Below are 24,763 nucleotides of genomic sequence, written 5' to 3'. Positions count from 1 at the left end.
GGTGAGGTCGCTGTATTGTCCTGCTTTAGGGGACATAAAATGAATATGGAATTTCCTTTGAATAGTACCCTCTGGATTTGTGCAGTGTGGTGGCCCTAGGCTACAAAACCCTCAGATTTCTCAGAAATGGGTAATTAAAAAGTAATCCCATGACAGAGGTAATGATGGGGAAATAGTTAGTGTTATTGTAAGTGTGGCTGAGGAGAAAACAAAAGGAAAGAAATCTCTGCCTTGGTTCCTGGGGGTGATGAGAAGAAATGTGGGGAGGGTAGGAAGAGCTTTGCCAAGACGTGGATGGAGGCCCGGAAGAGTGCATTAGGAAGATAGTTTAAGTCTTGTTAGACTGACTAGAAAGAGCTTACTTCACCCAGACTAATGTAGACAGAGAGAGAGAGCTTTTCCTGAGATCCTGTAGAGTTTGCTTCAATTTAAAAACAAAGTTTGTTTTGCTGGCAAACTCAATCATAGGTGGCACGTGAGGGTATGGTAATCTGCACTGCATTGCTCTTTCTGAATCAGTTTCCTAGGTTTAAAGAATATCATCCTTTTGCCACAGTAATGGAAAGAAACATTCTTTTCTGTGCTGCTTTTTTTTGTTTGTTTGGTCTTGCTGGGGTGTACATTCTCTACCCTTCATTTGGGTCTGCATTCTTTGTTGTCTCTAGCAGAACTCTACAAGTTCACTGACCTAAGACTTACTGCTATCTCTGGTTTTTGGCCAAATGCTTTATGATCTATCTCCCAAAAAAACATTTGTAGAAGAGCAGCTGGCATCATGCCCCTTTCTGACCTGTTACCGGTAATACAGATGTGAATGTTGGCCTTGAAAAATGGGAGCAAAAATGTTGAAGATATTTGTAAGCTAATTTTGGCAAGAAGTAAAGTTCTAAAGGGACTCAAAGGAGAATTTGTGTATGCTCTGAAAAAGATATGTTTGGTCGAATACAGAAACTTCTGTTTTGTTTTGTTTTTAGAATTAAACAAAGCAAGAGCAAGAGTTGAAAAGTGGAACGTTGACCATTCAAAGAGTGATCGAATAACTCGAGAACTTCGAGCCCAAGTAGATGACCTGACCGAAGCGGTGGCTGCAAAGGATTCCCAGCTGGCTGTGCTGAAAGTGAGACTCCAGGAAGCTGACCAGCTACTGAAGACTCGCACAGAAGCTTTAGAAGCCTTACAGAGTGAAAAGTCACGGTAGCTAATGCTGTTAACAATGAAAACATGAGCTAGAATGATTCTCCCTTTCCAGTAAAAGTAATGATAAGCACTTAGTGCATTCTACCTAATGAAAATTTAACTTTTGGAAATTTACAAGAGGGAAAATTTAGTTTTTATTAATGTTGGAAATGTGTGTGATTTAAAGTGGATTTATTATTTGAATCTTGAGTTGCATTGTTAGCAAATTCTGAATTTAAAAATATTTGAAGAGCATAGTGTAAAATATAAGTGGTGTGTACTTATATTTGGATTCCTAAAAATATAGATGACATTTCATTAGAGCAGTGGTTCTCAACCTTCTGGCCCTTTAAATACAGTTCCTCATGTTGTGACCCAACCATAAAATTATTTTCGTTGCTACTTCATAACTGTAATGTTGCTATTGTTATGAATCGTAATGTAAATATTTGATATGCAGGATGGTCTTAGGCAACCCCTGTGAAAGGGTTGTTCGACCGCCAAAGGGGTCGCAACCCACAGGTTGAGAACCACTGCATTAGAGGGAAAAGATTTCTTTAAGCATGTTTCAGTCAAACCACCCTTTTTGTGCTAACAAGCCAACACTCTAAAAAAATTATTCTACCTTGTCACTTGTACCCCGTGGAAATGAGTTATTTCAAGTGATGCATTTTCATTTAGAATAACGCAGGATCACAGCGAAGGTAGTAGCCTACAGAATCAAGCTCTGCAAACCCTTCAGGAGAGACTGCATGAAGCGGATGCCACTCTGAAGAGAGAACAGGAGAGCTATAAGCAAATGCAGGTTAGAAAAGAACAACAGAGTTCTTTTGTTATTTGACCTTATGCTGTTTCATAGCACATTTACTCTTTAACACATTGTGTGCGGGAAACGTATTTATATGTTCTACCAGTGTAGTAGAGCGCGGGACACATATTAATATGTTTTTTATAGACTAGCGGTAGAATGCGGGTAACGTGTAAATACGTAAACTAAAGTTATCGTAATTTTACTGAAGGTTGCCATTTGCGCAAAAAATTAGCAAAAGTGGCCCGCGCCACCTGTTAGCGCACGATAAAAACTACCCTCAAACATTAATAAAATTCTGCAGTGTATTTCAGAAAATTCTGTTTCTGTGACAGAAACCAAGTATTTGAAAATTTAGCTTGAACCTTGCTAAATTTATTTTATTTTATATATTGACATACAATTAAAATAGATTTGTTTATCAAATTATAAGAAAAAGTTTATTTAGAAAATTACAGAGGTAGCTGGGCTACGTGGGCTCAGGAAACAGTTTACAGAGGCAGAAAGAAGGGCCCTGGGAGCTTAGGAGAGAGAAAGGCAAAGGTAATGCACCTGCCCTTACACCTCTGTGGGGAAGAAGAGGGGGATGGGAAGGGCACTGGCTTGCTCCCGAGAGGGAGAGTGCCTAAAATAGCTACTATTCACTAGAGGTAGACATCTTTTCATTTAATGTGGTTTGCAACCAACATTACCATTATTTGACTAGAAGCCAACTTGGAGCATCTGGTTTATTCTTTGTGTTTAAGCCTTTAGTGATTCCAGTTTAATCTGATTCATTTATTTTAAGACAAACTTGTTTAGAGTTTTACTCTTAAATTAATTTTTGCATCTAGTTCAGTGATTATCAACCCTGTACATATTAGAATCACCTGAGTAGCTCTTACTACTTTCTGATGCCCAGTGTCCACTCCCCGAGAGTGGTCCCATTCATTGTATGAGGTAGGGCATAGGTGTTGGTGTTTTGGTCTTACGGGTTCACAGATATAGCTAATGGGCAGCCAGGGTCCATTGGTCCCAGTGGTCGGCAAACTGCAGCTCGCGAGCCACATGGTATTGTGGGGAGAGAGATAGAAACATCAATGATGAGAGAGAATCATTGATTGGCTGCCTCCTGCATGCCCCCCCTCCTGGGGATCGAGCCCACAACCCAGGCATGTGCCCTTGACCAGAATTGAACCCAGAACCCTTCAGTCTGCAGGCTGATGCTAGTCTATCCACTGAGCCAAACCGACTAGGGCTTCCATTTGTTTTCTAATAGACTTTCTAGTTTTCTGTAAACCTCATTCTTCATTGATTAGCTAATATCAGATCAGATCTGGTATCCAAATGACCAGATTCACCTGGGAAATTCTGAAAAAACAGATTTCCAAGCCCAGTCTTAGAAATTCCAATACAGTAAACCTGTGGAGACCTTGGATGGCTGTATTTCTAACAAACTCCCTAATTATTTTGATACATTGCTGTGTTTGGGAGCACAGTTTCTAACAAATTAAGAGTGTTTTTGTGTGTGTGTGTGTGTGTGTGTGTTTTAAAAACACATTTTTATTGATTTCAGAGAGGAAGGGAAAGGGAGAAAGAGAAACATCAATGATGAGAGAGAATCATTGATTGGCTGCCTTCTGCACACCCCCCACTGGGGATCAAGCCCGCAACCCAGGCATGTGCCCTGACTGGAAATCAAACCGTGATCTCTGGGTTCACAGGTCAACACTCTACTGAGCCATCCTGGCTGGGCTGAAGAGTGTTGTTGTTTTTTTACCTACCTGTTATATTATCAGGCTGAACTAATTCCCATAAGATAGCTAAATGGATGGTTGTAAAATATATCTCAAAGCAGAATGTTGTAAGGATGATATAAAAATTTTTCAGAGTGAGTTTGCTGCACGCCTGAATAAAATGGAAGTGGAACGTCAGAATTTGGCAGAAGCAGTTACTCTGTCAGAAAGAAAGTATTCAGATGAGAAGAAGAAAGTTGATGAGCTACAGCAGCAAGTCAAGATGAATAAGTCCAACTTGGAGTCCTGTAAGCAGGAATTAATTGACTACAAGCAAAAAGCTGCGCGAATACTCCAAGTAAGCATGAAATGTACACGTTTGAATGTTAAGTTTTATGCCCATTAACTGGGAGACACTTTGAGACTATAAGTCTGAGATGATTTGTTTGTGTTTAGCTAGGTTGGCTAAACATGAACAATATTTCTAAGTAATCTCCTTAGAAATATTGTAAAAAGGAAGAAATGTCTCTTATTCGTACCACTTTTTTATTTAAATTCATGCTGCCACTACCTAGTTCAGGTCTTCAACCTGTCACCTTAATAATCATTGTGAGAATATTAATGTTTGTTGTTAAACAGCCATTTTATTCTTCCTTGTTAATCCTCTGTTGAATTTTTTAGAACAACTGGTCTAGGCCTCTTCTAACTCTCAGAATTGCCTCATCTACCTTTGTTCCCCTTCCTTAGATCTAAGGTGACCTTACCTTCTTTACTAAAAAAGACTGTAGTCAACTAGTATAGTTTTCAGTTTCTCTTTCCTTTCCCTCTCATATCAGAGGGAAAACATGTCCTTTCATTTTATTTTTTCTAGGATAATTTTTCCGCCTGAGCATTCACTTCATCTCCTCCCACCATATTTAAGCCCTTTCTCCACAAGTCTGTCTTGTTGCTCTTTCTGCTGCTGCCTTTCTGGCTCAGTTTACTCAAGAACACATGCTTTCTTAGTGGAAGAAGAATGAAAAAATAATCCTTTTGGCTTTTGGGCCACTTTGATCCATTTCCCTGTTCTCCTTTCTTTCAATGACAGACTTATCAGAATTATTGTATACTAGAGGCCTGGTGCACAAAATTTGTGCACTTGGGTGCATTGGGGGGGTGTCCCTCAGCCCGGCCTGCACCCACTCGCAGTCTTGGAGCCCTTGGGGAATGTCCGACTGCTGGCTTAGGCCCGCTCCCCGTGGGAAATGGGCCTAAGCCGGCAATCAGACATCCTTAGCACTGCTGCAGAGGCAGGAGAGGCTCCCGCCACTGCCGCTGCACTCGGCAGCCATGAGCCTGACTTCTGACTAAGTGGCGCTCCCCCCTGTGCGAGTGCATTGACTACAAGGGGGTAGCTCCTCCATTGAGCGTCTGCCCCTTGGTGGTCAGTGCATGTCATAGTGACAGGTCATTGTGCTATTTGGTCAATTTGCATATTAGCCTTTTATTATATAGGATATGCTGTTTTCATGTTAGAATTATTAACTTCAACTCCCCCATGTAGTTTCTGTCCTAACTACTTTTCTGAAATTGTCTTCTCAAAAGTTTTTACTGACCTAAATGTATATTTTCTGTCCTTTTCTTAATTTCCACCCACTTTGGTTTTGGCAGAGCATTTGATAATGTTAACCCTCCTACCTTCTTGACACTCTTGCCTTCTAATGTGACCTGCACTGCCTTACCTCTCTTTTCTCTCTCTTACTGATGTTTCTGTCTCTGTTGGGCCTTCTTCCCAACCTCCAAAGAGGAAGAGTTCTCTTAAATTCTTAAGCCCCGTTTTGTTATTCTTTCTTACTTTGCATTATCATACACTCACTCTGCTTCTGCCTCAATGTGACTTCAGCATGTGTCCAATCCTAACTTTTCTACCCCAGTTTCCAAAAATCTGCCATGGGACATTCCAACCTTCAAACCTGCTTCTCCTTCATTCTCCTATTTCGATAAGTATTGCCATCTTCCTAGGCAATAGAGCTTGCAAGTGCAGTCTCATTTTGACTCCATCTTTTCCTTTATCCCCCACCTCTTATTGGTTACAAGCACCTTTTTGATTCCACATTCATGAAATATCATGTCCGTCTCCTTCAAACTCTTCTTTATAATTATTTTTGTTATATCATTCTAATTTATTAATTCATTTAAAACGTACTTATTGAACCCCTAACTATTCCCTAGGCTGAGGTACAAAGCACCTACCACAGATGTGTCCTCTTTCTTAAAAGATTGTTCAGTTTAGTGGAAAGACACTGCAGTAATTGATATGATGGAGTTATTGATGCAATAAGCCCTTAAAATCTGCCCGGGAGTGAGGATGAACTTGAAGGATGAGTAGCAAGACTTGTGGTAGGGAAGAGATTTCAGCTAGAGCAGCCTGTGACCCAGCAAGGGACCCTGGGGAACATGAGGCATTTAATGAACCACAGCTAGTTCCCTATTGCTGGTGCATAAGGTATTAGAGATTAAGAGATAGGAGATAAAGCCTGGCTGGTGTTGCGCAGTGGTTGAGCATTGACCCATGAACCAGGAGGTCATGGTTCGATTCCTGGTCAGGTCACATGCCCAGGTTGTGGACTTAGTACTCAGTAGAGGGCATGCAGGAGGCAGCCAATCCATGTTTCTCTCACATTGATACTTCTCTCTGTCTTTTCCTCTTTCACTCTCTCTAAAAATCAATGGAAAAATATCCTTGGTGAGTATTAAAAAAATAATAATAATAAAATGGCAGTATTTAAAAAAAAAAAATTGATGTGAAATTAAGGTGAAAATTTCAAGAAGGCAATCAGAAATACAGGCCTGAAGCTCAGCAGAGGCTCTGGGCATTAACCCTGTGGGTATATATATATATATATATATATCCTATATAATAAAAGGGTAATATGCAAATTGACCAAATGGCAGAATGACCTGTCACTGTGACGTGCACTGACCAACAGCGGGCAGAGGCTCAATGCAGGAGCTGCCCCATGGTGGTCAGTGTGCTCCCACAGGGAGAGCGCCACTCAGCCACAAGCTGGGCTGATGGCTGGCCTGGCAAGCACAGTGTCAGTGGCGGTGGGGGGAGCCTAAGCCATCAGTCGGACATCCTCCAAGGACTCCTGGACTACTAAAGGTCACAGGCAGGGCAGTGGGACCCCTCTCCCCCGAGTGCACGAATGTCGTACATCAGGCCTCTAGTGTGTGTGTGTGTGTGTGTTTATTATAGATAATTTGAAAACTACAGAACATTTTGAAGAAGTCACCCATAATTATACCACATAAAAAAGCAACAGTTTTTGATGGAGAGTGGCTTTCATATACTTAAATTTAAGGTGAAAGAGCTGATTGTCTTACTATTGGCCTACAATTATAGCAGTTTTTGAACTGGTCTTCCCATATCAAATCTCTTTTTCCACTGCATCCTTTATGCCAGGAATCCGCACACTTTTTCTGTAAGGGAGAAAAATAGTACATATTGCAGACTTGTGGGCTATGTGTGGCGTCTATCATATATTCTTTGTTTTTGTCATTTACCTATTTAAAATGTTTTTAATGATTTCAGAGAGGAAGGGAGAGGGGGAGGGAAATAGGAACATCAGTGATGAGAGAGACTCATTGGTCGGCTGCCTCCTGCATGCCCCACAGTGGGGATCGAGCCCACAACCCAGGCATGTGCCCTGGTTCATAGGTTGACGCTCAGCCACTGAGCTATGCCAGCTGGGCTGTTTCTAACTTTTAAAATACTTTTAAAATGTAAAAACCATTCTTAGCTTACAGGCTATACATACAGAAATGGGCCACTCTGACCAGAGTTTGTGAACACCTGCTTTATGCCACCACCGGATTAAGCCTCCTAAAATGCATCTCTCATCATAACATTTCCCTGTCTACTTTCTGGTCATTTGTTTTAGCCTACCAAATAAAATTCAAACATTTAGTCTGGTATCTGAAACCTCCACAAATGGGTCCTAACATACTCTTGAGTGCATCTCAGTGAAATGTTCTTAAAGGCCTTCATGCTTTTGCAGTTTTATGCTTTGCGCTCTGTTTTCTCTCCACCTGTTAAAATCCTAGCCAATTTTCAGGACCAGTAATAACAGCTATCTTTCAGGTCAAGTCTTCTCTTCCCCAGAAGTGGTTTCCCCTCCTTGGAACTCTAGAGTGATCTTACCATGTCCCTCCTCTGCTTGCATTTATTGCCCTCTGCTGGATACTTGTCACCTCCCCTTTAGTTTATAGGGCAGAGGGTGCTATCCGAAGTGAGAGACACTATCTTTATTACACAGGACACTTAGCACAGTGCCAAGCCCATCATAGGTGCTCCATACGTGTCTGTTGAGTGGATTGTGATAGGAAAAATAAGGGTGAGAAAGAATGATAAAAAATATGAGAAAAATCTTAATGAATTTCAATAACATGGTTCTGGGGACTAAAGTCCAAGGACATTGTATAGCAAGGCTCTGTTGTATTTTTATCCCAATGGATTTCCTCCATTAATTTCTTCGATGAAGGATATCATTGGAATATTTCCATAGTGGTTTAGTTGGTATATGATAGACGATATTCAGTATACAAGCTAATCTCTGCTTTGCTTTAAAATATTTCTTTTTTTAATGTAATAGTCGAAAGAAAAATTAATTAACAGCTTAAAGGAAGGATCTGGTTTTGAAGGCCTGGACAGCAATACTGCTAATAGCATGGAGCTAGAAGACCTTCGGCATGAAAAGGAGATGCAAAGGGAAGAAATACAGAAACTGATGGGTCAGATACATCAGTTGAGATCTGAGTTACAGGTAAGATTCCTTACAGTTCACTTCAGAGACAGCCATTTACCCCCAGCTGTTAATAGAGGTGCTAGATTCTGTATTTTAGGGGAAGGGTATTGGTGAAATAACATGTGGAACTTCTGGAATAATAGTCACCATATAGAAGTGAACCTAAAGCAATAGGTTTTTTGTCCATTGATTGACTTCAAGTTATGGCAATAATAAATGTACGTAACCAGATTCATTCAATCAACAAATGCTTACCAAGTGTCTGCCATGTGCCAGGCATCTTCTAGGCTTGGAATTGTAACAAGGAACCAGACAGAATCTTCATACTTCTGCATCTTACATTCTAACAGTTAAATACAAATTAGATTTTGGCTTGTCTGTATAACTGGGATGTTTTCTGATATTAAAATGGGACCAGGGATTGTCTTTTAATTATAGTTTCATGCATAATCTTATAATCTTATAGTTTATTTATAATTACTATATTTAATCTAAGAGTAAACTGAGCCATTAATTTAAACATAGGGTCTTTGACATAAATATAGGAGGAGTCTCTGAGGATGAGAGAAGATAAAGTACAGGGTAGCAAGCCTTCTTTAAAAAAAAATCACAAAGGCTATTCATCCATGCATTAACTCAGAATTATTGATTTGTAAGACATACATAAACCACAAAGGAAAGTGGGGAAGTTGTGAGAATAGTCTAGCTTGTCTAGAACATAGGCCTGAATGTCAGATCAGAGATAGATCTCATCCTGGGCCCTTAATCGACGTTACCTTGCACAAGGCAGTTTATCTCACTGAGCCTGAGTTTTCTCATTTGTAAAATGCAGATAAAGGTTATTTTGAGAATAAGGATATGTGTAAAAGGCTCTCGGTAAGTAGTAACTGCTATTATTTCTGGATTTTTTTTTTTCTTATTGGCCAACTAGAAGAGCCGGTAAAGACCTCTGTCCTTGTAGTCTTTAAAGTAGGATTTTTTTTCCTGTAAATAATTTTCAATTCCAAACAATTTTAGTCCCATGAACTTAGAAATTAAATAGATGTTAATTTTATTCATACCTTGCCTTCTTCAAACATGTCTTTTGGGTAGAATTGTGAAAAGTATTTGTTTATTTAATATCACATCCTTCCCCAGCATGTGTGGCTCTCAGTGGCTCTCAGCATCAACTCATGAAGCAGGAGGTCACCGTTCAATTCCTCATAAGGGCACATTCCTGGCACATTCCTCATAAGGGCTTGCTCCCCAGTAGGGGGCATGCAGGAGGCAGCTGATCAATGATTCTCTCTCATCATTGATGTTTCTGTCTCCCTCTCCCTTCCTCTCTGAATTAATAAAAATTAATATCCTTACCCCACCCTCATTGTTGACATTAACCCATTTTCCTACCCTTTTTCAAGAAGTTTATCAAGTCTATAATAAAGATTATAGTATTAGGTTTAGCAAAATAGGAGAATGGTTAATAATTATAATAGCTATCATTTACTGAGCACTTCCATGATAGGCACTGCACTAAGCCACTAAGCTCGATATATATATAGATACAGATATATCTCCTTTCATTTATCTGTTATCATAACCCTGTAAGGGAAATAATATAGTTTCATTTGACAGTTTGAAGAAATATAGGTGTGAAGAAGGAAAGTAACTTCCCATGACTTGTAAAGTGGTAGAGCCAGGATGTGATCCCTAGTCTGTCTGATTCCAGAACATGTGTTCTTTTTTTTTTTATTATTATATTTTTTATTGATTTCAAATGCTCAACTACTGAGCCACACCGGCCAGGCAATTCAGTTCTTTTTGAAACTGCTAGCTTTTGAATACAGATATAAATCTCCCAGTGGGGCACTGTCTTTTCGTACTTCTTTTATTTTTTTAATTCTTTATTGTTTAAAGTATTATATATAGCATTACATAGGTCTCCTTTTCCACCCATTGACCTCTCCCTGGCTACCGCCACCCCCCATCTTCTCGTACTTCTTAAACCAAATGGTTTATGTGCCATGGCAGCTATGCTATCTTGTTCATTGCTCTCACCATTTGCCATCTATACTAATAAAAGCCTAGGTGGTCCTCGCGCCCTCATGCGCAACGTCATCACAAGATGGCCACCACAAAATGGCAACATGCACAGCAGAGGTGGGGCATGGCGGCCACTCCATGCAGTGAGGCCTGGAGGTCCCATGGCTCCGCACAGCGCGGAGGAGGCCGGTCCTGGTGGAGGAGGCGGGTCGCAGCAGGGGAGCAGTTAGGCGTCAATCAGGCTGGTAGGGGAGCGGTTAGGGGGCGATCAGGCTGGCAGGCAGAAGTGATTAGGGGTAAGCAGGCAGGCAGGCAGGCAAGTGGTTAGGAGCCAGTGGTCCTGGATTGTGAGAGGGATGTTAGCAGTCAGACATCCCCCAGGAGGTCCCAGATTGGAGAGGGTGCAGGCTGGGCAGTGGGACACCCCCCCCTCCCCCCGTACCAATTTCGTGTACCGGGCCTCTAGTATTATATAATGAAGTGTCAGTTTAAATGCTCCTTTTAGGCTGAGACCGTGTCTTTCATCTTAGTCCCTCCCGTGCCTGCTGACTCCAGTTCATGGTGCGTGATGATTGCTCAGTACATATTGAACTGAACAGTTATTGATTGCTTTCACATGTAAGATTCATCTTTTTAGGATATGGAGGCTCAGCAGGTCAGTGAAGCAGAATCAACAAGAGAACAGTTGCAAGATCTGCAAGACCAAATAGCTGGACATAAAGCATCTAAACAAGAACTTGAGGCAGAATTGGACCGACAGAAGCAGGTAAGGATTTTAGATTGATTATTGGAGAAGACTGTCTCCCAGCTGTCACACGAGGACACATCCCAGTAAAGCAGCTTCCTGACATTCTTAGGAGATGTGCTTAGAGAACTAGTGGTAGACAGGCCTGGCTGCTACCACTGTCCCACGCTCTTTAATTGTTTGTTTTAACAGCTGAAAAATAGAGGCACAAAATGGTTATGGGGCTTGCCTAATTTCACACAACTAATTACAGAATAGAGTAGAATCCAGGATTCCTGTCCTAGAGTTTTTCTTCTACTACGTATTTTTTTTATATTTGTTTGTCAGAGTGTATACATATAGAAAACTTAAAAACATCAGTTGATTTTTATATTTTACTACATTTGTATTTTCTGGACACAACAGTAATTCCTAGTTAATAGAGATATAACATTAGTACCATATTAGATTACTTTTTCTGATTGAGAAAAAGTGCTTATACAGATTATACTTACAAATCATGGTTAAGATTCTATTTCATTGTTCAATTAGCAGTTGTCTGCTCCCCAAGTATATTTTACTTTAATATACTTCTATAGTAGTTTTCATATTAACACAGTTAAACATGTTTATAGCCACATTTTCAGAATAAGATTCTCTATCTAATATTAATAACATCTATAATTTACTGAGCAGTGACATTGTTAGAGGCACTTAATTTACATTATCTTATTTCATTTCTCACAATAAAATCACTATCCTGTTTATTTTATAGAAGATAAAACTATTCCAGCTTTGCATATTTATGTCCTTTAAAGATTTTTTTTTTAAATCATCATGTGAGGACATGCTTAGAGAGAGGAAGAGAGGAACAGAGAGAGACAGAGAGAGAGAAGCATCGATGTGAAAGAGAAACATTGATTGGTTGTCCTCTGTACGTGCCCCAATTGGGGATCAAAATCGCAGCCCAGGTTTGTGCCCTGGCTGGGAATTGAACTGGCAACCTTTCGGAGTACAGGACGGCACTCAATCAACTGAGCCATTCTGGCCTGGCAGATTTTTTTTTTCATTAGGATTTATTCTTTCTGAAACTGGTTCAATTCTCAGAGAAATACTTGTTTTTATTATGAAAATAGCACTTAAATCTGTTTTTTGCATATTAAGAGAAAAACTCAGTAGCAACCTGTAGAGTACATCATGGGCTATATTAATTTAATTACAAGATTAGCTGTCCTTTCAGAAATTGCACTTTAATCTATTTAATGATCTCATATATATTTAAAGGCAAACATTTTATATTCTTGGTGGTTAGTGAGATAACTTTCATTTTATTATGGCACATGGTTTCAACCACATTCATTTCCAGTGCCCTTCTATAAAATGAGGGAGGTGAGTAGAAGAAAGTGGAGCTGAATGTAGCTGTGGCTGTTTACTTAGTAAACAGATGTTCTAGATGTGAAGAACTTAACATCTAGATTAAATGTCCTGTAGTGCTCTTTATCAGTTTAGATAATTTCAACCTTAAATTTCATGCTAACCTGGAGCTTCAGAAATAAGGCATACCTGTAAATTATTCTTCTACCCTAATTACCTTCCTCATTTTCTCTCTTTTTTAAAAAAATATATTTTTATTGATTTCAGAGAGAAAGAGAGAGATGGAAACATCAGTGATGAGAGAGAATCACTGATTGGCTGCCTTCTGCTCTCGCCCCTTACAGGGGATCGAGCCACAACCCGGGCATATGCCCTTGGCAGGAATCGAACTCAGGACCCTTTAGTCTACAGCCTGACGCTCTATCCACTGAGCCAAACCGGCTAGGGTCATTTTCTCTCTCTCTTTTTTTTAATTTTATTTTTTTCACTTATCTCAGTTTTTACAGTCTGTGAAATGAGCAAGTTGAACTAAATGTCTAGCAGGGGTCCTCAAACTACGGCCCGCGGGCTATATGCGGCCTGCCAGGTGTTTTTGCCGCCGCTGTGTGCATAGGAATTTGTTCATAGTTTTTTTTTTAAACTATAGTCCGGCTCTCCAACGGTCTGAGGGACAGTGAACTGGCCCCCTGTTTAAAAAGTTTGAGGACCCCTGTTCTAAAGTATCTCTGGAAGCTTAGTCCATCTCACATGTATGTCTTCATACAGCTCCTTTTACTGAAGGAGCTATATGAAGCTCCCAACACAGTGAAGCATAATGCTTTTTAAAATTGTCATACAATATACCATTAGTTTTAGGTGTACATTATAGTGATTTGATATTTATATACATTGCAAAATGACCCCCAGGATGTTACCATCTGTCACCATGCAAAGTTATTAACAATATAATTGACTATATTCCCTATGCTACATAATGCTTTTAAAGGTACTTAGCTAACTAATTACTCTTTCTTTCCTGGATGTGCTTTGTTTTTAAATTCGACTTGACTCTGAATGATCGTATTTATTGTACAGACTAGCAGTGGTTTAATGCAGTTGATAGTGAACCCAGAGGTATTTCTTTGTTTCTTTCTCTCTTTTATTAATGACAGTGCAAAATAGGTACAAGATATTGCCTGATACAAATAAGCACATGAATAAGCTACTCAACATCATTAATTAGGGAAATGCAAAGTGAAACCTCAATGAGATAGCACCACATACCCAACTAGATTAGCTACACTTACAGAGACTGACAACACCAAGTGTGGGAAGGATGCGGAAGAACTGGCATGCTCTCATATTGCTGTGGGAATGCAAACTGGTACAGGTTTTGGAAAACAATTTTCAGGTTTTCTTCCTTTAAGTTAGACATACACTTATCATATGATGATCCAGTAGCAGTTCTAGAAAAATTTAAAACATATGACCACGTAAAGACTTGTGCTTAAACATTAATGTACAAATTGATACATGATGCTGAAGTATAACTTTTCATCAGACCCATCCAAATCTGTTCATTTATTCATTCAGTATATACTCAGCCCATATTGATGTCTACTGTGTGTCAGGCACTGTTTTAGGTTCTGGGGATGGAATAGGGAAGGAACGCTGTTTTAACTTTCATTTTGTGCCTCACTTTGTAGGAATTCCATTACATAGAAGAAGATCTTTATCGAACAAAGAACACATTGCAAAGCAGAATTAAAGATCGAGAAGAAGAAATTCAGAAACTTAGGAATCAGGTATGTGTCATTTACAACTTCGGCAAAGATACCATTCATTGTAAAGCCACATTTTTCCAAAGAATACAGTAAGATCTTCTTTTTCCATATTTTCATCTGAGTTTTCTTGTTGCAGTGGTACAGTGTTATTTTCAACCTGATAAAGAGTTTTCATCTATGAGTCTGCACTTGCTCTATTCTGTGGCTTGCTTCTTATAAAAGTACTAGAGGCCCGATGCATGAAATTTGTGCAAGGGGCTCGGCCCACGTAGCTGTGGCGGCTGCTCTCAGCCCTCCCAACCCCTTCTTTGTCCGGAAGGTCGTCCGGAAGGACGTCCAGAAGGTCATTCGGCTGTCCGGTCTAATTAGCATATTACACTTTTATTATTATAGATCTTGTAGCCAGAGTCACTCAGGGAGATGTGAAGTATCCCAATACCTTCTAACTTCAGTGGGGATTATGCAGATTACCAGTTTCATAAATGTGTTTTCTCTTTCCTAAGAAAAATCCAGGGATAAATCTTTCTATTAGCAATTGATAGGTCTTTCATGAAGTCAGCAAGACCTCTTTGTAACTCTGAAAATGTGAAACATGCAGAAAACAGCCTGTGCCTAGCACCCAAGTTTACCAGTCTTGATCATTAATTGCCAAAATCATGCTTTCGCTTACTCCGTAGTTGTAGATTGTCCTTTCCTCCCTTCTCTTCAGGCGATTGACTCAATAAGTAATGGACTCCTTTAAACAGTGTTACCAAAGTGATTGATAAATGCGGAGGCAGTTCCTGGGAGTCTAAAAGAAGGCTGAAGTCAGCTCGGGCTAGAGTGGTTGGAAAAGGCTTCAAGGAAGAGGCTCTGAAGGCAGGTAGAGCCTAGATAAGAGAAGGGGACTGAATTTTCCAAGCGGGAAATGTGGACAGCTGAGTGGAAGAGGGAAATGGTGACAGATTAGAACAAATAGAAGATGCAATGAGAAGGAAATTACTAACAACCGTCACCAGACCCTAGGAAATTCTCATTTAATATCCCTAAATACCACGTGCAACAGGCACTGCTGTCCTCACTTAGCACATGAGGAAACAGACAGCAAGCGCATTTGTCCTCACTGGAGGAAACAGATTCAGAGAGGTATAGCAGTTTGTCCAAGTCAGGTAGCTAGGAAATCGCAGCGCAGGGACGAAAACCACTGGGAGTGAGTGGTCTTTGCACAACCGTTGTTTCAACTATGTCCCATTGATCAGTGCTTTCAGATATTTTTGACCATGACGTACGTTCTTACAACGTACAAAACTAATTTTACGTTGCAAAGAAATTTTACAAAAACAATACTCTCACATACCATGTGCTGTACGCTCTGATACGTCCCATTCTGTTCTACTTTTTAACGGGTCGATTGTGAACCAACAAGTTGATTTTGTGACCCACTAATACAGTTTGAAAATTGCTTCTGTAGAAAATGAAAGAATCATTACAGAGTTCTGAGAAATCAGTGAATACCACAGTTCACCTGTTGGGATGTGGCAGTGTGGTCTCTGTGTTGTATGACCGGCTTTATGTAATACTTCTATGAACTGTTGCCTTTCAGCTTACCAATAAAACCCTAAGCAATAGCAGCCAGTCCGAGTTGGAGAGTCGACTCCACCAGCTGACAGAGACTCTCATCCAGAAGCAGACCATGCTGGAGAGCCTCAGCACTGAGAAGAACTCGCTGGTCTTCCAGCTGGAGCGCCTCGAGCAGCAGATGAAATTGGCCACTGGAGCCGGGAGCACTGGGTCTTCCATCAATATGTCTGGAGTTGACAATGGCGAAGGTAATAGAAAGAACGGCCGGTTCAATTCCAGTCAAGGGCACGTACCTTGATTGCAGGCTCCTCCCCGGCCTGGGCCCTGGTCGGGGTGCTTGGGGGAGGCAACCAGTCGATGTGTTTCTCTCACATTGATGTTTCTCTCTGTCTTTCCCTCTCTCTTCCACTCTCCCTAAAAATCAATGGAAAAATATCCTCAGGTGACGATTAAAAAACAAAAACAAAAATGTTTTGTTACCTTAATTCCTAATGTTGCTAATTCAGACGCGATTTTGATAAGTTAAAAAAACACCATTTTTATTAAGAAAGAGGTTTTATCCAACGAAACACCCGCTTTTCTCCTGATGTGAAGATGGGGCCATGTGCTGTTTGATATGATCATTAGTAAATTGGACTGTGAACTGATTAATATCTCTCACTAGTATGGGACTTGGAGAAAAGAGGCCTGTTTTATTGATTTTTAACTTTTTTCATATAAATAAGTTTCATAGTATAGCTTATACATTGCTTTATAGGAATCTGTTGTGTAAATACTGTAATTTGTTTGATCAGTTCCTTATGGTTGGGAATTTAGATTGTTGCCATTTTTGTCGCTAATATAGCAGTTCTGAGGAAAATATTTTCTCTATATCTCTTATTTTCTTGGGATAAATGATTAGAAATGGAATGCTGGGTGAATAGTACACATTTGAAAGCTTTTGATTTTTAGTGGCAAAATCAGCAAATAATTATTAAGTGCCTAGTTTGTACCCAGGTACTATCCTAGACATTGGGCAACAAAAGAGACCAAAATCTCTGCTCTGCGGATCTTCCATTCTGGTGGTGTGGAGAGGAATGCAGGTGGAGGACGCAGGCAGTAAAGAACAATGTGAGATGGTGGTATGTGCCGCTGAGGAAGGGAGACACCGGGTGCGGAGTGTGGAGAAAGGATTGTACTTTAGGGTGGTCCAGGAAGACCTCGTTGAAAAGGTAGGAGGTAAGATAGTAGACGATGAGGAGATCCACAGGAAGAGTGTTCCAGGGAGGGAGAAGAGCAGTGCAAAGGCCCTGAGGCGGGAATGTTGCTGGCATGTTGCAGGAACAGCAGGGAGGCCAGCAGGAGTGCGGGGAGCGGAGTGTAAGGTGAATTCAGGGAGCTTGGAGGGGGCTGTTTAGGCCTGTAGGACGACTTCTCTGGCGGAAGGGAAAGCCACTGGAGGGCCTTGAGAAGGGCGGCTGACGTAGCCTGTATTTTAACAAGATACCTCTGGCCGCCAAGTCCATAATAGACTACAAAGAACTAAGAGCGGAGGCGGGACCAGGAAGACTGTTGTATTAATCCGTGTGAGAAATGATGGTGGTTCAGACCAGAGTGGGGAGTGTGAGGATTTACGGTAAAGGTGAGCCGGCAGCATTTGCTGGCAGATTGTGAAGTTTGATAGGAAGAAAGGAGTCAAGGCGGAGGCCTGAGCAGGTGGAAGGATGGAGTTCTCATGTCTGAGATGGGAGAACTGCAGGCCGAGTGGGTTGGCAGCAGGGGCGAGCAGTCAGTACCATGGTCTCGGCATGCTCAGTTTGAGATGACTGTTAGACATCCAGAGGGAAATGGAGCAGGTGATTGGACAAGTCGAGTTGGGAGGGGTCTGGGCTGGAGATGAGATGTGGGAGTCATGGGCTTTGTAGAAAGGCCATTCTTACTAGCACAGGAGTTGTGTCCATTAGTATTGACTGTGACGAAACTTGGTATTTATAAACTTTAATTTTTGCTAATTTCATAGAGAAATAATTTTTCTAGTTTTTACATTTTGATTTTTTGGATATGGAAGTTCAAACATTTCATATAATCAAATTTACCTGTTTTTTTTTATGATTTTATCTCTGGATGTAATACTTAGAAAGTTGGCCCTGAGAATTTCTTCCACATGTAACTTAATGTATATTCACTGTAATCTTGTTAGAAAATTCATTTTGCTGTCTGTACCTCCATTCATTATTTTCTTTAAACAGGGGCACGTCTGCGAAACGTTCCTGTTCTTTTTAATGACACAGAAACTAGCCTGGCAGGAATGTATGGAAGAGTCCGCAAAGCTGCTAGTTCAATTGACCAATTTAGGTAAGTCCTTCCAGTAACGATGAGTGATGGACCATCAAATATTTTTATAACCTTTTCTAGTGGTTTCCATCATTGTGAGTCCCATCAGATAGAGCTGATATTTAAGTGGCATTTACCTTATTCCTTTCATGGTATTTCAGTGTCATGAAATTGCTTTCAGAGGTCTGCCAGTGCCTTTACTTATTGAAGATGATTAATCCTGACCGTTTCTTTCTGTAATAAACTCTATTTAAAAACTCATTAACTTTTATTGAGAAAGTCTGTATTACATGTAAATGCATCCATTTGAATGCTTTATCTCATTTGTCATGTGATTAGAATAAAAGATGCTACTAATGAACAGTACTCATTGTAATATGTTTTTTATGTTACATAAATAATACATAATTTATGTTATGTATATACTTATAAATAAACTTTTTATACTAGCAGACATCCACCTTACATAGAAAATGTTTTAGAGTTTATCGGGAGTGAAGAGAGGACCCTAGAGAGTTCCAAGCAGCTGCACTGCCATCGCTCCGGCCTAGTTACCATCACACCCTAGGAGGAGCCGCAGCTGCTGCAGACAGCCCCAGTCACCGTCACCCCGACCATCAGCAGGGAGGCCTGCCACTCCCACCCTCAGCATTGCCAACACCATGTCTGGCACCACAGGCAGTGGCACAGGGAGTGCCAGCCCAGGTAGCCTCATACCCTGGGCACCGGCCAGCAGGGACAAAATCATTGCAACGAAGATTTTTGGAGCAGTAAAATGGTTCAGTGTAAGAGTCGGATATGGTTTAATCAACAGAAATGACACCAAAGAAGATGTATTTGTACACCAGACTGCCATAAAGAAGGAGAACCCCAGGAAGTACCCTCACAGTGTAGGAGAAGGAAAGGTTACGGGTTTGATGTAGTTAAAGGAGAAAAGGGTGTGGAGGCAGCAAATGTTACAGGCCCTTGTGGAGTCCAGTGCAAGGAAGTAAATAGGCCGCAGACCATAGGCATCATAGATGCTCTTCACGTCAGAGGGTCCTCCATACCGTTGCCAGCAGGATTATCAGAGACCCAAGGTCAACAGCTACCTCGACATCAGTACTGTTGCAATGTATGCAGATGCCTAGACAGCCCTAAACACAAGATGCCACTGAGACCAAAGCAGCTGATCCGCCAGCTGAGAATTCATCTCCCAAAGCTGAGCAAAGCAGGGCTGAGTAAACGCCAGCTTACCATCTCTACTATCCGGTTTAGACATCCAACAAGAAGAAATGAAGATCAAATTCCAGCAATATTAAATGACCATGCCTGGCCAGTGTTCCTAAGTGGTTAGAGCATCAGCCTGTGCACCCAAGGGTCTTGGGTTTGATTCCCAGTCAAGGGCATGTACCTGGGCTGTGGGTTTGCTCCCTGTCCCTGGGGGGCACATGCGGGAGGCAACCAGTTGATGTGTCTCTCTCTCACATTGATATTTCTCTCTCTCTATACACACACACACACCTCCCACTCTCTGAAAAAGCAATGGAAAAAATAGCCTCATGTGAGATTAACAACAACAAAAAAGATTGGAGCTGAAGATCTTAAGCTCTTGCTTTTTGCCCATTGACCAGCTATGCAGCATGGGGACTTTAATATTTTTACCTAAAGATGTCTCTTTTTTGGTAATGACAAACATGTTAAAAAAAAAAAAAAAAAGCCTGGTTTTTCTTGATACACCTTTAGAGGTTTTTAAATTGTTTTATACCTGGCAAGTTGAGATATTTTAAGAACCTCATTTTTAATTTGTAATAAAAGTGTACAACTTGATTTTTTTAAAAGAATTCAACAGATGGCAAGCACCTGTTAATAAAGGTCTTAGATAATTGTCAGAAAAGGGTTTTAGGTCTCCCTCTGCTGCAGTGCCACGGCTGCCCTTGGCAGCATCACCCCCACTGGCGATGCTGGTGTTATGCTGAGTACTCACCTCCCTTGACCACATGGGCGGACTTGGAGATCGACCAAGGATGGCCAGAAGCTTGATGCTGCAAGATTGGGTATTGCAGCTTTTGCATACGCAGGTCACTGTGCAATTCAGGCCTGGAAACCTGTAGAACAAGTAATCACAGAAGATTTCACACCTCGCCTTTCATCCTACTATCCTATAAAGGAGGATTTGAACAGAAAACAAGTCGGCGAGAAGCTATTCTTATTTTGGATGTGAACCCATCTGCTGGCAAGGCCGAGATTAGAACAGCTCACAGAGAATCATGATTTTGAATCACCCAGATAAAGGTGGAGCTCTGTACTTAGCAACCAAAATAAATGAAGCAAAAGACTTGCTAGAAGAAACCACCAAACATTCATTGATGCTCAGGGACTCCTACAGATTTAATCTAAACCACCCCCGTTATCATTTTCATACATGTGCTAACCATAAATAACAATTTATTTCGCTGTCAAGTGGTATAATAATAAAAGATTAATAATTTGTCTTATTACCTTTTAAAGGGAAAAATGTCTTAACAGTTTATATATAGCATTGATAAAGTTCATGTCTAAATATCCTACTAAACTCTTTTGTCTTATAATTAAACACGGTTTCAATGAGTTATTGCATAAAAGAGCAATCTTTTTTACCTTTATGTATCAGAATATAGCTGTGGTGTTACATATAAGGAGGAGGATTTACTAAGATTCCCAAAGTCTTGGACCAATGATGCCATAGTCATCTCCAAATTAATATGCACATCTATTTCAACTTTCATTTATTCAGCCTACATAATTTTTAGAGAGCCAGTATACAAGGCATTGTGCTAGTGGCAGTCAGAGAAACGGTAAGGTAGAGAAGGTGTATTTGCTTGTCCCTGTGTCCATCTTGATAGGGGAATGGAAAAAGGTGTGAGTGGCAAGGTCTGGACATCATATTGCTCCTCACACTTCATTTGTTTAAGTGTTTACTTGGTTTTCTGTAGTTTTGTGTCTTTGGGAAGCATAGTATCCATACAAAAGCTTTTTGATTAGTAATTTGCAGATTGATTCCAACTAGACTTTCTCCTGTTCTTGTTTTCACATTTACCTTGTGTTTTATAACTTAGTTCCTAAAAGAAAAAATGATTTAGAGAAGGACCAAGTTGTTTAAAAGCTAAATCGAAGTTGATGATAAAAGTATTTGTTTACACTATGGCATTTCTATATGATTATTTCAAATAATTATTTAATCTACTATAAATAAATCTTTATGGTGGCCACAGAACTAGTATAAATGAGGGAAATGTCAAAAAGCATTATTAGACATTACCACAGGTAGATCTGTTGTTAGTCTAACTCTCTTCTTTTCTCTTCTCTCCACCCCACTACCGTTTGCACAGTATCCGTCTGGGAATTTTTCTCCGAAGATACCCCATAGCACGAGTTTTTGTAATTATATATATGGTAAGTGAACTTGTCTTAAAAAACAATGCTGCACTTGATTTTTAACTAGGATTTTTTCAGCTGTTGGTCTTTTTATTTAAAATATGTTTTTATTGCCCTAACTGGTTTGGCTCAGTGGATAGAGTGCCGGCCTGCTGACTGAAGGGTCCTAGGTTCCATTCCGGTCAAGGGCATGTACCTTGGTTGCGGGCACATCCCCAGTAGGGGTTGTGCAGGAGGCAGCTGATCAATGTTTCTACCTCTCTATTCCTCTCCCTCCCTCTCTGTAAAAAATCAATAAAATATATTTAAAAAATAAAATATGTTTTTATTTACTTCAGAGAGAGAGGAAGGGAGAGGGAGAGAGAGAGAGACAGAAACATCAATGATGGGAAAATCATGACTGGCTGCCTCCTGCATGCCCCCTACTGGGGATCGAGCCTGCAACCCAGGCATGTGCCCTCACCAGGAATTGAACATGACCTCCTGGTTCATGGGTTGAGGCTCAACCACTGAGTTATACCAGCCAGGCAGCTGCTGGTCTTTTTGACTGAAAGTTTAGCAGTCAGTTTTGAAAGATAATTCATTTTTAGTAATGCAAGTGAAAATAACAATTTGTTATGTCTAAAATATAAATTGCTCAAAGACTTTTCCTACAATAAAATTAACTTTAGTGCAGTTTAACAGTTAACTCCATTGCTGAGCCCCTCTTATGATAAAAAATACAATACAAAACGATTTTATTTTTATCTTGATGTAAAGTTGCTTTCATGTGTTTTGCTTTGTTTTCTAAAACAGTCTCAAGGTTGATTTATTTTCTCTCAGATTTTTTAGCTCTAATAATGGTTACCAGAGTCAGGCATGCCATTTCACGTGTCCTATGAGCCTAAAAAACTCACTCACTGTTCTGAATGGGGATGCTAAAAGTAGTTGGGTTGAATTAAAACAGGCATTTTCTTCTTCAAAAGGAATAAAAGCACCCTTAGAAAGAAATTTCTCTCTGATCCACTAGAGGGAAGAGTTACTCCTTTAAAAAAAAAAAGTTTTTAAGAAGTGGGGGTGGAGAGAATGAGAGGAAAAAGATTGGCCTCAGAAAGGATTCAGAATGTGTCCACATCTGGGTTGATTTCCGGTGGGAGATTCTGAAGAACATGTGCTCTGTCAGCATGAGACGTGATGCTTCACGCCAGTGATGCCTGAGCGATGGAGCCTCACGCCGTTGCCCCCCGGCCACGAGGGAGCTAGTGGGCCTGTCAGTGGAGGTCCTGTGCTGGACCCCAAATCCCCTCTGGAACCTGGCACAGCATTCCTGTCGAGCACGTCTTCCCACCCCTCTTCACCAAAGCATGGCCAGGCCCTCTTTCAGAACACCAGCTCTGCCTGCTCTTAAAGAGCCTCCCCAGCCACTGCATGGCTCTCCAGCCGTTAATCACCTGGTTGTTTGGGGCCCAGGTGCTTATCACGAATGAGTTGAGGACTTTTCTCCTCTTGACTGAGAAATATGCAGGAATTGTAACTACTACCCTCCATCGGTTGTACATCTATTTCTTCATTAGTTACCCAATAAACACGCACTGAGCCCCTGGAATGTTACCGGCACAGTGCTGGACAGGAACACACAGACAACCAAGATGTGGTTCCTGCCCTCCATGCACCTCTCACTGGGCCTGTGGTGAAGATGGGATCACTGACTAATCCACAAATTACCTTTTCTTTCTTTAGGCTTTGCTTCACCTCTGGGTCATGATTGTTTTGTTGACTTATACACCGGAAATGCACCATGACCAACCCCATGGCAAATGAACTGAACCCAGTTGTTGCAATGATTGGTTGTCTTTTTCCAGACTTTGGATCTGTAACAGGTCAATGGCTTCAAATTCCTGAGGAGGTGCCCAAGATTATTTTATCACTACAAGCTTTTAACTTTTTAAGTTATTATACTCTGCTACCTAAATCTTCCTCTAATTTCCCTCAAATGGTAAGAGTTTCTAAAACAAACAGTAATTTAACAAGCTCAGCTCTGCCTTTTCTGAGATTGGTGGTTCCATGTATATATGTACACACAGATGCTGGGTGGTTCACCTCTGTACAGACCAGCCTGTATTTTACTGATACTCATTATGGGTTGTAATCAGGGAAACTAATTGTATTTAGTGACATAAATAAAAGGTTTTCTTTTTGATAATTCTGTCTGCTTTTGTATTTTCCTCTACTTAACTTTACAAATACACTTTTTTCCCCTTTTGATATACTTCACCCAAAGAGTGAGGATATTTTTTTTTCCCATTATTTTTTTAGAGTGGAAGGGAGGGGCAGAGAGAGAGGAGAACAAAACATCAGTGTGAGGGAGATGCATCAATTGGTTGCCTCCTGCATGCATCCCAACCTCAGGGAGGGGGACCAGGCAGGGATATAACCTGCAACCCAGGTACGTGCCCTTGACTGGAAATCGAACCTGAGACCCTCCAGCGCACAGGCCAACACTCCAACCACTGAACCACGCCGGCCAGGGCAAACTTTGCAAATTTACTTTGACATGTTAAAGGCCTGATTGATATAAATCTTTTTATAAACATAAAATTTACTGTGCATTTACCTTTTTTAAAAATAACAGTTTTTTATCCCCATTAAGCCAGACCGTTCCAGATGGCCAGACGATCGAGCGGATGGCAGCAGCTGGTGTCGCTCGTGGTTGGCTCTCAGTGGGCTGCCCTGGCCCAGTGTGTGCACTGTTTCCCCTCCCCGACCCCGCACCAAATTCCTCCCATTCTCAGTCATTCATCACCTTCCTCCGCCCTTTTTCCTTTTCTCAGCCTACACCTCCCGCCTCTACCCCAGGACATCCATAGCCCTGCTTGTGCATTTAGAAATCGAATCTGTTTCAGCAATCTTTGCATTTTTAAAACACTCCAGTGCAGAGATATTACGAAGTTATTCTTTGAAGAGAGACTTTTTTGCTTTAGGTCCAATATAATGTCTGTTCTGACTTTTCTTTTTTCCTACACATCTCAATTCTTTTTCTGCCCCCTGGGCTCTTGTGGTCTCTCTTCAGATCCTATATAATAAAGAGGTAAAGTGCAAATTGACCCTCACGCCCTCACAAGATGGCTGCCTACAACCAGGCCGGC

At 40.8% G+C, this 24,763-nt stretch overlaps 1 protein-coding gene across 2 annotated transcripts in view; it reads left to right on the top strand.

The window, feature by feature from the left end:
* The window catches only part of GOLGA5 (golgin A5), a 31,387-nt gene extending 7,567 nt beyond the window's left edge, over nt 1-23,820 (top strand). For both annotated transcript variants that reach the window (XM_036316241.1, XM_036316250.1), the window contains exons 4-13: nt 975-1,194; nt 1,858-1,981; nt 3,854-4,057; nt 8,334-8,504; nt 11,146-11,274; nt 14,292-14,390; nt 15,952-16,177; nt 18,158-18,263; nt 21,593-21,656; nt 23,358-23,820. In XM_036316241.1, the coding sequence (XP_036172134.1) occupies nt 975-1,194; nt 1,858-1,981; nt 3,854-4,057; nt 8,334-8,504; nt 11,146-11,274; nt 14,292-14,390; nt 15,952-16,177; nt 18,158-18,263; nt 21,593-21,656; nt 23,358-23,438 (1,424 nt within the window). In that variant the 3' untranslated portion in view covers nt 23,439-23,820. The remainder of the gene's footprint in view (nt 1-974; nt 1,195-1,857; nt 1,982-3,853; nt 4,058-8,333; nt 8,505-11,145; nt 11,275-14,291; nt 14,391-15,951; nt 16,178-18,157; nt 18,264-21,592; nt 21,657-23,357) is intronic.
* Nucleotides 23,821-24,763: the final 943 nt, after the last annotated feature.

The sequence above is a fragment of the Myotis myotis genome, unplaced genomic scaffold, assembly GCF_014108235.1.
Source record: "Myotis myotis isolate mMyoMyo1 unplaced genomic scaffold, mMyoMyo1.p scaffold_m19_p_1, whole genome shotgun sequence".
NCBI classification, from domain to species: domain Eukaryota; kingdom Metazoa; phylum Chordata; class Mammalia; order Chiroptera; family Vespertilionidae; genus Myotis; species Myotis myotis.
This window is presented reverse-complemented; position numbering and strand designations above follow the sequence as displayed.